Source organism: Camelus dromedarius, chromosome 15 (genome assembly GCF_036321535.1).
Source record: "Camelus dromedarius isolate mCamDro1 chromosome 15, mCamDro1.pat, whole genome shotgun sequence".
Taxonomy (NCBI): domain Eukaryota; kingdom Metazoa; phylum Chordata; class Mammalia; order Artiodactyla; family Camelidae; genus Camelus; species Camelus dromedarius.
The window spans coordinates 24,530,336-24,542,710 of record NC_087450.1 but is presented as its reverse complement, the minus strand read 5'-3'; the positions used below and the strand labels follow the sequence as shown (position 1 = coordinate 24,542,710).

The 12,375-nt window shown below is 43.4% G+C and overlaps 1 protein-coding gene across 5 annotated transcripts in view; it reads left to right on the top strand.

The window, feature by feature from the left end:
- Window positions 1-256: 256 nt before the first annotated feature.
- EML6 (EMAP like 6) overlaps window positions 257-12,375 on the top strand; it is a 214,091-nt gene continuing 201,972 nt past the window's right edge. For 4 of the 5 annotated variants that reach the window (XM_064494485.1, XM_064494483.1, XM_031467040.2 and 1 more), the window contains exon 1: window positions 258-601. In XM_064494485.1, the coding sequence (XP_064350555.1) occupies window positions 405-601 (197 nt within the window). In that variant the 5' untranslated portion in view covers window positions 258-404. Of the gene's footprint in view, window positions 602-12,375 lie in introns of all 5 variants that reach the window. The other variant, XM_064494487.1, reaches the window with a different exon arrangement.

Sequence of the window (12,375 nt, the reverse complement as noted above, 5' to 3'; positions counted from 1 at the left end):
CAGTGTTTGGATATGCAGATCCCTGATTTAAAAGGCGGGGTGACCCCCCCAAGAACCTCTCCCGGGGACCGAAGCCCGCAGGTGCAGTAAGGCCTGCGCGCGCGGGTGCTGGCGCCCCCGAAGACGCCTCGCCGGGGGAGAGGGAGCCGGGGCGTCCGGCGGGGTCTGGCGGCCGCGCACGGGCGGCTTGTCTCCGGCGGCGGCGGCGGCGGCGGCGGCGGATGATGGTGGCGGCCGGCGCGCTGGTCTGTGTCTGTGCGTCGCCTCGGAAATCCGCGCCCAGCGCTGCACGCTGAGCCCCTGCAGGTCCTCCGCAGCCCGAGTCTTGGCGAGGACCGACCCGGCGCGCAGGGGCCGCGGACCCGCGCGCGGGGGGGCCGGGGGACGAGTGGGGTCGGCTTATCATGGCGGATCGGACAGCTCCCAGCTGCCAGCTCCGGCTGGAGTGGGTGTACGGGTACCGGGGTCACCAGTGCCGCAACAACCTGTACTACACCGCCGGCAAGGAGGTGGTCTACTTTGTGGCCGGGGTCGGGGTGGTTTACAACACCCGCGAGCACAGCCAAAAATTCTTCTTGGGACACAACGACGACATTATCAGGTAAGGAGGTGGTCTGGGGCGGTGGGGAAGGGTTAGTTGTGGAGGTTGGAAGGATGAGGAGAAGGATGACCAACCGGGCTTTCCTGGGGTCAGATCCGGGAGCTCCATGGAATAAAGGATTCTCTCTGGAACCGCATGGAATTACAGAAGGGCTGCTGATTCTCTAAGGCTAGGGCAGAAACAGGGTAGGGGGTGCAAGTGGGGAAGGGGAGGTCTATTTTCTCTTTATTAATCCGGAAGGCTTTTAAATCTCCAAGGAGTTGAGTCTCCTGATGCTTTTTGGTGTTCCTTCCTGCTACAAGTGGAAGGATCCTGGGTAACTATCAAAGACTTCTCCTTCCCTCCCTAACTAGGAAAATGTAGGACCAATAATCTGAACTATGGGTGTCATCTCTGGGGGGCTCCTCACAAGGTTCCTCAGCATGCACAAAGATTGAAAAAAAAATAAAACTTAAAGAAATTTTGCTGAAGGTAATTTGGGCTCTTCATCCCAGGTGCTTTGAAATGGGAAATTTCTGCAGTGGGTGGGGAGTTTGTTCTCTAATATTTCACTTCCTAGTGTCTTAATGCCAAAAAAGCATATTTATACACTAAATGGATGCTTCCACACCATCACTGAGGTTATAAAAGGCTGACAATTGCTGGACCACAAAATCCTACCAGCCAGTCCACAGAATGACCAACATCTTAGTAGTGGATGGCCGGGACTGATTAGAAGAACAAAACTGGATGAATAGCCATTTTAGGGGTCTTCCTTATTTTGATTTTTGGCCCTATCCTCTCATCTTTGGACCAGACACATTTTCCTCCAGCCCTTGTCAGCTTCTTGTGTGCCAAAACAAGGTGTGGTCCAGATGCTGTTCACAGGGAATCCTTTTTAGCCTTCAGCAGTTAGGGCAGATTTCCATGACATGGGAGCCTCAGCCCACAGGGAAAATGACTTGCTGAGGATGGACTACAACTGACAGAGAGAATATGTGTGCCTTCCAAACTTGTGTGTTCATTGACGTGGAACAACTTCCAGCACATTTCAGAATATTGCCACTTGTGCTCCGTTTCCTTTCATAATGAAATAAATGAGTAAGTGGTGTAATGTGAATGGTCTTAATTTCTCTATGGGAAGAATGATTTAGAAGACAAGCTTCCCCCCCACCCCTTGTGTTGGTGTGCTTATTCTGGAGCCTTTTTCTTTCTTTCTTTCTAGAGCCCTAAAGTTGAAAAATTGTTACAGAAAGTTAAAACTTAATATTTAAAAATACAGTAAGATATATATATTTTAAAAATCTTGACTTGTAGAAGATGAAGATTTTAAGTACTAGGAACTCCACTGTTCTCAAGATTTGGTGGGACTGACATGTAAAACTTTCTTCATGTCGCAGATGACAGAATAGCTTTCTTCTCTCCCTGATGTGGTAATGGTTGTGATTGGGGCATCCTTTCCAACTTCCGTCCTGGAGATGTTGCTTCTGTAATGGCCAGGCTGATTATTAAAGTCACAGGTGCAAATGATTAACAGTGACTCGTGGAAAGGTTAGGTGTTTAAAAATTAAAACTCATTATGTTTTTGCTCTTAATGCAGTGCTTTCCATTACACCATCAAAATAAGGTGTAGTCCTTTGGGGGAAGGGAGAGAGAGGCAATTAAACAGAAAATTCCCTGAGGTTAAATAATAATGTGACAATTCACTGAACTACCTTGACAATTTGAACTCCTAATCTTAATTTTTTTCTCTAAGAGGGAAAAAAAATTAAATGCACTGTTGAAACTGAGGTAGGAAAAGGGTGGGGTTGCAGTAAACCGCTGTCATGACAGGCATTTGGACCCGTGGGGCTGTGATGATATCTGGCTTCGCTGAAGAAGCACTCATTTGTAGAAAAGGTAAATGAAGTTATTTGTGTAACTGGGTTTGCAGGGAGCCTCAATTGTTGAAAAGAAAAAGAAAGATGATTTAGCTTCTGGTCTATTTACTAAGGTAGTTATATCTTTATGCTAAATAGTGACATTGTAGGAAGCCTGCCTGCAGAGAAAGGACTTTATTGCTAAATTTTCCATGATGTTTGGTTGGGTCTAAGTGTGTATAGGTGAGCAGAGTTCTTTAATGTCCATGTATGTCTTTGTGCACAGGAATAAACTTAAGTCCAACAGTTTAAAAACACAAACTACAGATCATTATACAATTGAGAGCTATAAAATTAGAGAAGATAGAATGTGCATGCTGTTATTTTACTTTATCATATATATGTATATAGGTTTTTCCAGTGAAGGTAATCTTATCCTTAGTATATGGATACTAATTTCCTTCATAATTTTATTCCCAGAAACATATGAGATGTTTGAAATTAATATTGTAAAATATTTGGGAATATTTGTGTATTAACTGTATATATGGAGAGGAAGTTTGTACTCTTATCTTTATGAATTTCAGCTCATTTCTGTATATCCCAGTTATGCTACTGATTTTCTCTTTAAAATACTGAAGCTTGTCATAGGATGAGGAGGACTAAAGCTAAGGTTTTAGTGCAAAAGCGTTTTGGGTTTTTTAGAATCAGGACATGAATACTAAGACTTCTAACTCTTGATTCCATCAAATGAGATAATAGATGTAATCGTCCACTTAGCTTTTGCATTGGTTTGAAAGATATATTCATAATGCATACATTTCCTACTGCTTTATTTACTGTGCTACTTTCTCGAGAATATTAACTAGAAAGCAGCTCAACAAATATTGATAACACTCTCCATTTTAGAAAACTGTGTCATCTGTGAGAGCACGACAAACTTCAATAATAATCATGTAGGATTTGGCAGAGCTCATTAGAGCTCAGCATATGTGCCCCCCTGATTTGACAGACTATGTGTTTAAGTCAGATTTTGTAAAATGTTGATATGTGAAGCGTAATGTGATTTATTGGATGTGGAGGCTTAGTTTTAGTCTCTTGAATGATTGCCCTGCAATACAGAGAGCAGATTAGAGGGTGCTGCCATATTTGAGTACTGCTAACGTTGTGATGGGGCCAGTAAATGCTTCAAGCAGTGTTTGCTATGGGAATAACACTAGGACTCAAATCGGGCTTGAAGGCCAGGACAGCAATCGAGGCAGAAAGAGTTACAATGTGGTTTCCACTGCAGGTAGCAGGCCACGACACAGAGTGGGAGCAGAGGAAAGAAAAGCTCGTGAACACATTTGCTCTCTGTCACCTTCCGTTCATTTTCACAATGACATGGTTGAAGTGTCTCTCTCTCTACCCTGGATCCCGACAGCCCTTCTGACTGGCTCCGTCTCCATTTTCGTTTCTCTTATTTGTCAGCTGTCTGTTGCAAGGGAGGTTTTTCTGCAGTGCCATTTTAGGGGAAAGGGTGCTGACTTTTGAACCCACAAGTGAGTGGCCTGACCTCTCAGGGCCTTGTTTTTTTTTTTTTTTTTGTGAAAGGGGGATAACCACACCTCAGCTGCAGAATTGGAACTATTAGAAATAATGTATGCAGATGGTTTAGCGTGGGGCCTGGTCCTTAGCTGGTGCTCAATAAATGCTCCTGATCGTGATAGTAGTTGTATAATATTTAATTAAAAACACACACATACACCAAAAACAAAACAGTGATTCCTCATGGCCCACAGGCTGAAGTCATGATTTATCCCCCACTTCCCTCTCCCCTCAAGGGCATAGTGGCAGGAGCATGGTCCTGGGTCAGACAGACCTGATTTTGAACCTAGATTTGCCACCAGTTGGGTGACTTGGGGAAATGACTAAAGCTCTGTGAGTCTCAGCTCATCAGTAAAATAGCTTCTCATCCATACCATGGAGGTTTAACAGTATCTAACTTGCAGCTTGTGGAGATTACATACAAGGTGCCCCACAGTGTTTGGCAAATCGTAAGTGCTCCACGCAGGGAACCTGTTTGTATTCATGTCCTGCGTGGCCCCATCTGCTTCAATCTCACCTCTCCCAGGAGACCTTTTACCATCCTTAGATGAAGGGGTTCCTTGCGCTCTTCAGGTTTTGCATCTTTCCTGACCAGTGCTGCTCACTTAATATGTATCACTTATTGCCATTCTTTCAGTCTGAATATTTTCATTTGTAAATGAATGTAAGATCCTTGAGGTGGAGAATAAATTTAATAAGCAGAGCCAACACTCCCTGAGTGCAGACCCAGTGCTAAATGTGTGTACTGATCGATCTCTTCCACTCTCTTGACAACCTCATGATGTTGGTCTGTTTTAGACCCAGGTTACTGGTGAGGAAACTGTGGCACAGAGAGGTTAATGATTTTGATCACGGTCAGTATTTAGCAGACTGTAGAATGGGAATTGGAACCCAAGGCGATCTGATTCCAAAGCCCAGAGCTATCCCTTCACTGCTTTACAGACTTCAGTTTTTCCTAGTCATTGTGGTCCCTACCACTGTGCCTTGTTTATAACCAGAACTTGGTGAGCTTGTGGCTCCTTGTAACTCTGTTTATCAATGCCATGGTTTATTCAAGAGTATTTGAAGCAGGTCACTAGAACTCTGTCTAGAAATGGAACCATGTTCAAGTCCACTTTAGTAACAGCACCAGCTTTGAAGTACAATGACCTGAAACAATAAACTACTGGAGATAATTTAAAAAAAAATTTTAAAGTCTCAATTGTAACATGGCTAAAATATCTGGTGCTGCAAGTACAATCAAACTTGTTGAGTTTGAAGAGAGGGATGTAACGGTCATGATTGGGCCTGCGGTGTTGGGTGAACAGGTTCACATGAAGGGCTGGAGATGTGATTTCATATTCTTCAGTCCCTTGAACAGTTTGAATAAGGGAAATATGGGAGAAACTATGAAGAATCAAACTCGTATTGAGTGTCTGCTCCATACCAGACACTATATATATATATATATATATATATATATATATATATATATGCGCCTGCACACACACACGCACATACACATGGAAATCCCCTTACTCACAACTCTGAGTGATAGTCTTCATTTTACAGACACAGCTCAGAGAAGCAAAGAGATTTACGCAAAGTCACTCAGTGGTACCATCCACTATTCACTGGATCTCACTTGCTCTGTTCATTGGCATAAACATGAGGTGAAAGGTTTTGATGGAAGCTTATGGTTTGTTCATAAATGATTTTACTATTGTTATTTTTGTTAATAAGCTATAGTCTGGTGATTTTTATTAAGATTTATTTATTCTTTAAACTGGGTATACTTTATTCTTTTTCATCAAAAACTCATCTCACATCTAGAATATACCAGGTGCAGGGTTGCAGCATTGAACATGACCAAGTCCTTGCCCCCATTCTGGTGCAGGAGACCAACAATGAATGGACAAGAAAGCATGAATATAGATTATGACAAGTCCTAAGGAGGGAATGACCACAGAGGGGAACTGGGTTGGGTGAGGGTGGGGAGCTACCTCAGATACTGTTTCCAGAGCAGCTCTGTAGGGAGACAGCATTTAAGCTGAGACCTGAAGGATGAGAAGGGACAGTAAGTGAAGATGAGATGGCAGAAGAGAGGTCACATGCGGAGGCACCAGGGTGGGAAAGAACTTGGTGTGCCTGGGGTTCTGGTATGGATATCCAGAGAAAGACCAAGGTCAGAGAAATTCTCATCCAGGTCATTAATGCCTCTTGGGTTTTGGCACCATATGTCCTGTATTTCCCAGGACAGCCACAAATATTCCATTCAGTTATTGTTATGGGTATACTTGTTCTGGTCATATTATGAGTCTCTTTTTTTAATTCAAAGTATATGACTATGGTTTTATTTAAAAAATATAGTTACTGTATAATGGTCACTACTTGAAGAACATCATGCTGGTGTATGTCTCTTATAAAGAATGATATTGGCCCTACCACCAACAGTCAATCAGAATGTAGATTATACCGTGGTAAGTGAAAAATTGTTCCACGGCATCGTTTCTGTCCTAGGGCCTCTCCTAACCCCAAGGATGTGGATCTGAATACCTTACAACGTAGGTGATGTTTTTTCCGCCAAAAACGAAAAAGGAAGCTGCTTGGGAGGTTGACTTGCTGGCTCTGCTTCTGGAGTTCTTTCCCCAGGAGGCAGGAGCCACATGGAAGGCCATCCTTCAGCCAGCAGACGACACCTCTTCAGCCATCAGCCTCCTCTTGGAGGATTAACTTGGTTTGTCATATGTTGATTGGCCTTAAATGTAATTGAAGTGCTTGGTAGCAAACAGTTCTTCTCAAATATCATTGTGCATAGGAGTCACCTGAGCACTTGCTAGTAAAATCCAGATTCCGAGTCAGTCAGCCTGGTGTGAGCCTAACACTGCGTCTCTAACCAGCTCCCAGTTGACCCCGATGTTGCTGGTCTCCTACGCAGCTAGATTTTGGGGACCTTGCTATGTTTCAGAGCTCAACAGACAGTGTTTTCTTCAACCCCAAAGATATGGCCAGCTTGTGAAATAGGCTTTTAATAATACGTGTATATATGATTCATATATTTATTAAATTCTTATATTAGCGGGATCAGTTTTTTCATTAGGTTGGCATCTAGCCCAGTGTTCTTTCTTTTCCAGAAAGAACCAAGCAGGAACTGGCTGGAACAAGTTAAGGAGATGGCTAGCATGTCCCTCTGGGCAGTGGAAGAGTGTGTAGACATATATGTTCTAGTGTAGACATATATGTTCTAGTCTCTTGAGTCTATACCTAGGAATAGAATTGCTGAATCTGATAGTGACTCTGTTTAACTTTTTGAAGTCTCTGCTTCTTTCTCGATAATGTATGCTTTGATTTTCTCTGACTGCAGACTGGCTTTTCAACTCAATGATCTATATTGCACCTAGCCACCAAAAAAAAAAAAAAAAAAAAAGTCATCTCCACTCCCTGAGTGCACATGACTATCCAGCTTGGTCTTATAAAACCAACTGATCACGTCATGTGAGTCTTAATTCCAAATTTCCAGGAAAGAAAATCTGATTGGCCTAGTAGGGTCAGGATGACCACCAGTTCAATCAACTGTAGCCTGGAGGGTGAGACCAGGTTTCAAAGGGCTGCCCCTTTAAGGAAGATTATCTAATGAGGGAGATATGGACTCAGAAGGAATGAATGGCAACTCTACCATAGGAGGTGGATTAGAAAAGGAGGTGGTAACTGATGTTTTGATGGCTAGAACAGAGCAGGACAATGATGAGAAATACTGAGCTGAGGGCAAGAAAAGGTAAGGAAAAGGACACTAAGAGGGTTTAAAAACAAAATATTTGTGATATGACTCATCATGGAATTTTTAATTCTCATAAGAGGCCATGCCAGGGTGTCCCTTGGGAACACCCAGACTGGTGACCAAAGTCTTGGAGGGCTAGGTGGCCATCAGGTGTTTGCCTACTGGGGCACCAGTGCCTCAACTAAGGGTGTCCCCTCTCCTGCTGGGGTCTGGTGGTAGGAGCGGGGCACAGAGAGGAGCATATGGGAATAGGGGCTGATGCACCACCGGGGAGGTGGCCCGATGGCTCGCCCAGGAGGCTTCCTGAGGCTGGCGCAGGCTGCTCAGGTGAGGGAGGCGAGGCTTGGGCCAGCAGCTGGTGAAGAACTACCTCCATACTTTACTTGGCGCAGATGCTGGTGCAGACCTGCTGCCCCAGCCTTGGTGATGAGCAAAAAGTTTGCACAAGTGAACTCTGGATGATTTAGTGAGCTTGGCTATATGTTGAAAATGAATCTGCCTCAAGGCAGACTTAGAATCTGCCTAAAGCTCCCATGACCAGCAGGATGAGGTTCAAGCTCCTTCCGCGTGCTCTCCTAGGCCTGTTGTCATCTGGTCCCGGCTGCCCCTCCAGCTTAGTGTCCCTCCCTGTCCTGACATCCTCCGGCCACATCCAACTCCTTGCAGTTCCCTGAACCCAGCCTCCTATTTTGTGTGATCTCATCCTTGCACAAGACATTTTGGCTGCCAAATGACCCCTCACTTGTCCACTTATAGAATCTTTCTCTTCCTTCAGTCTCAGTGCTGTGTCATCTGCCCCCAAAGCCTTACCTCAACGGCTCAAGACTGTTTAGGCCCTTTTCTGTGCGTCCTGGCTACCACGCAAGTAGCTCCCTGCTGGAGCCCCTGCATTCACTGTTTTAAATTTGTTGACTTACCCATCTCTCCACCTGATCCCAGTTCTGTGGGGCCCTGCCTAGCACCTGTCGTGGACTTAGTAAGTGCTTGATGTGTTTTTATTTGTTGTTAGTTCCTCATTTCTCAAATTATTTGGAAGGAGCAAAATAGGAAATGGGGGGTGAGATTTCTACGGACCTCATTTTGTATACACTTTGTGAGGAGAAAGTCCTGCAAATATATTCTCAGCTGGCACTTAGAGGCAGGATTCAGAATCTTCTTTTTAGAAAAATATTCGAATGGCAATAATGGCCAATTACCGCGTTGTTCTTAAGTCAGCTACCAAATTCTCTGTCACTTCCTCCTTCTCCTGCTCTTCTGGTCTAGATGGGAGAACAGCCATTGAAGACCTGTATCCATGGCTGCTGAAATGTATCCTCAGATCACACAGTGAATGAAACACTCCTTTTGAATGACTTAAGAGTTTTTGGCTGTGTTATAAGGAAAATCTGGGTTTGTATCCCTTTAGATTTAGGAAACATGGGGATCTTTGAAGCACCTTTTGACAACATGATGGACCGACTGGAGGAGGGATGTCTGTAGAGGTAACACCTGCCAAGGTGAAATAAATTTAAGTCTTTTCTGGCCCAGAAGAGTTTCACCCAAAGATAAGAAGTAGGTGTTCAAAGGCAGGCTGCCTGGAGAAATCAGCTTTTGGAGGATGGAGAGCAATTTGGCAGGTGGGTGGAGAGGGAATAGGGGAAGGGGGGATACTGGGGAGGGAACAGCTTGCGTGAAGGGTCTCCTGAAGGGAGAGGGAGCTGAAGCTGAGAAGTGGGCTGAAGCCCTGTCACTAAGGGATTTCCAGCTCATCCCACAACTTATGGGGACCAGCAAGGGGATTTAAACCAAGTGAGACAAGGCCAATTTACATTTTAGGAAGATCCCTAAAGGCAGAGGGTTTCTACTTTATATGAACCTTTTCTTTGAGATTCCTCCCCACACATTTTTCCTTCAATGCCAAACTTTCCAGAAGAGGGAGCATCACCTTGAACAAGGGGATTGGGTCCTGGGGGGTTTAACATGGCCCTGGTCCAGTCTCTAAGCAGACATGTGACTTTGGGCCTGGGGCTTCAACCTGGCTTCAGCTTCCTCCTCTAAAAATGAGCAGAATGACTAGCCACATGATCTCTAAGGTCCTGCTGAAATCTTTTCTAAATCCAAGTGCTGAGATTCTGTGTTGTCGCCATTTACTACCTCATTTTTGAATCTTTTGTTCACTCCTCGGCATAGTGAACTGGTTTCTACTTCTACCAGTGACTGGAGTCCTTCTCTGGAGTGGCTCCAGTGTCAGTGGAGCGTACCTTTTAACACAGGGGCTCCTCAACGTGACTTATCATATTAACTGCCCAAAATGCATGACCTGAAGCTAATCATGAGGAAACAGACCAATGCAAATGGAGGGACAGGCTACACCACAACTGGCCTGTACTTTGCATAAAAAAAAGTCATTCTCATAATAGACACAAGGAATTAAGAGACTGTTGCAGATTAAAGGAGACTAAAAAGATAGAAGTGAATGCAATATGTGATCCTGGATTGGGGTGGATAAGACAATTGGTGAGACTTGAATGTGGGACTTTATGTTAGGTAATAGCATTATGTCAGGATTAAAATTCTGAATTCGATTGTAGCAGTGCAGTTATGTGAGAGGAAGTACTTGTCTTAGGAGATACATGCTGGGGTATTCAGGAGTGAGGAGTCAGGAAGCTGCAGATGGTTCAGGAACAGCAGCAAAAGTAACAACAACAGGAAGAAGGTGTCTGTGTGTGTTTGTTTGTATGTCTCATGGCATGTGTTCTCGCCTCTTCTTTCTTCCTCTTTCCTCGAAACCTCTTACCCACTGCCTCCTCCCTGCTTCTGTCCTTGCCCTTCCCTTCTGTTCTCAACACAGCAGCCAGTTGGTCTGGCTGCCACATAAGTCAAGCCATATTATTTCCTGCTCAGAACCCTCAGAATAAAAACAAAATACCTTGTAATGGCCTCTAAGCCTCTATGGGGATTTGGCCTCCTGTTACCTCTGTGATCTAATCTACTTTCTCCCCATCTCTTGCTCCACTCCAACCACACTGTCCTCCTAGCTGCTTCTTGAACACTGAGGCGTTCTTCTGCGCCAGGGCCTTTGCACTCACTGTTCCCTCTGTCTGGCTTCTCCTTCTCCCAGACTTCACATGTCTTTATGACTTTACTCTCCTCCCTTAGGTCCCTGCTCAGTGTCATCTTCTCAGTGAGGCCTTCCCTGACTACCCTATTTAAAGTTCAGACACTCCCCACCAAACACACTCCTTATTACCCATCCCTGTTTTATGTTTCTCTTTAGCTCTTATTTATTTTGACTCTTGTTGTCTCTCTTCATTAGAATATAAACTCTGTGTAGGCAGGGCTATTTGTTCACTGCCCTGCCTACAGTGCCCAGAATGATGCCTGGAGTGTAGAAGACACTTAATAAGCATTTATTGAATGAATGAATGAATGAATAAATGAATGACTTGTATATATTGGCTTTTGTTTCTTTTGAGATAATCTCCTTGGAATTTCTGCTTAGAATAGGATTTCTTTTTTGGACCTCCTGTGACAGACTGTGAAGCCTTGAGGTCCCATCTCAAAATAATAGGTTTGTTTGTCCCGGTTTACCCTTGTACCGAAATACAATCTAGATACAGAAAAGAGCACATGTCATGGTGTACAACTCACAACCCACATGCATGTGTAACCCTCACGCACATCAAGAAACAGAACATCACCAGCCTCACAGAGACCCCCACGTGCCCCCTTTCAGTCACAATCCCCACTGCAAAGATAACCTCTGTCCTAACTTTTAACAGTATCGATTAGTTTTGCCTAATGTTGTACTTTTAAAAGGAATGGTACAGGATGCATTTTCTGTGTGTCTGGCTCCTTTCAGTCAACATTATGTTTATGAGATTCATCTGTGTTTCTACATGTTTATTCTCAGTCCATGTTTTCCACTGTGTAGAAATATCATAATTTACTTATCCATTTTACTGTAGATGGGCTTCCATTTCTTTTGACTACTATCAACATTCTAGTACAAGTGAACGTATATATTCAATTCCACGTAACAGTGGTATTTCTGGGGCATGGGGTACACATATAATCAGTTTTTCCAGGCACTTCCAAACAGTTTTCCAAAGTGAATATATCAATTTATACTTTCATTATCACAGAATTAATGTTTCCTAATCCATAAAATAAAATACATGAATAGGATCACAGAGAACAGTGATTATTTTGAAATACAGTTATAAAATATTTTAATATATTGTGATGTATTTGATGTGCTTCTTTATTAATTCATACAGTTGAAAAGTCTAGCAGTTTTAATAATTATCATTTGAAAGTTTGGAAGTAGTGATGAGCATACATGATGTTTGAAAGATCTGTAACAACTTTGATTTGATAGGAAAATATCTGTGATTTTATTGCTCTGAAGGTCACAAGGTACTACTGTAGTTTGTTGCCCACATTCTGAATGATAGGAAATACTACAGTCTGTTACAAGTGAGTGAAAAATAAAGATTTTTAGTAATTTTAGCCCATCTAAATACATAAACCCTCCCTGAATTCTACTAAGGGGTACATGGATTCCAGGTTAAGTACATCTGGATTAGAGGAACAAAAATGACTTACCACAA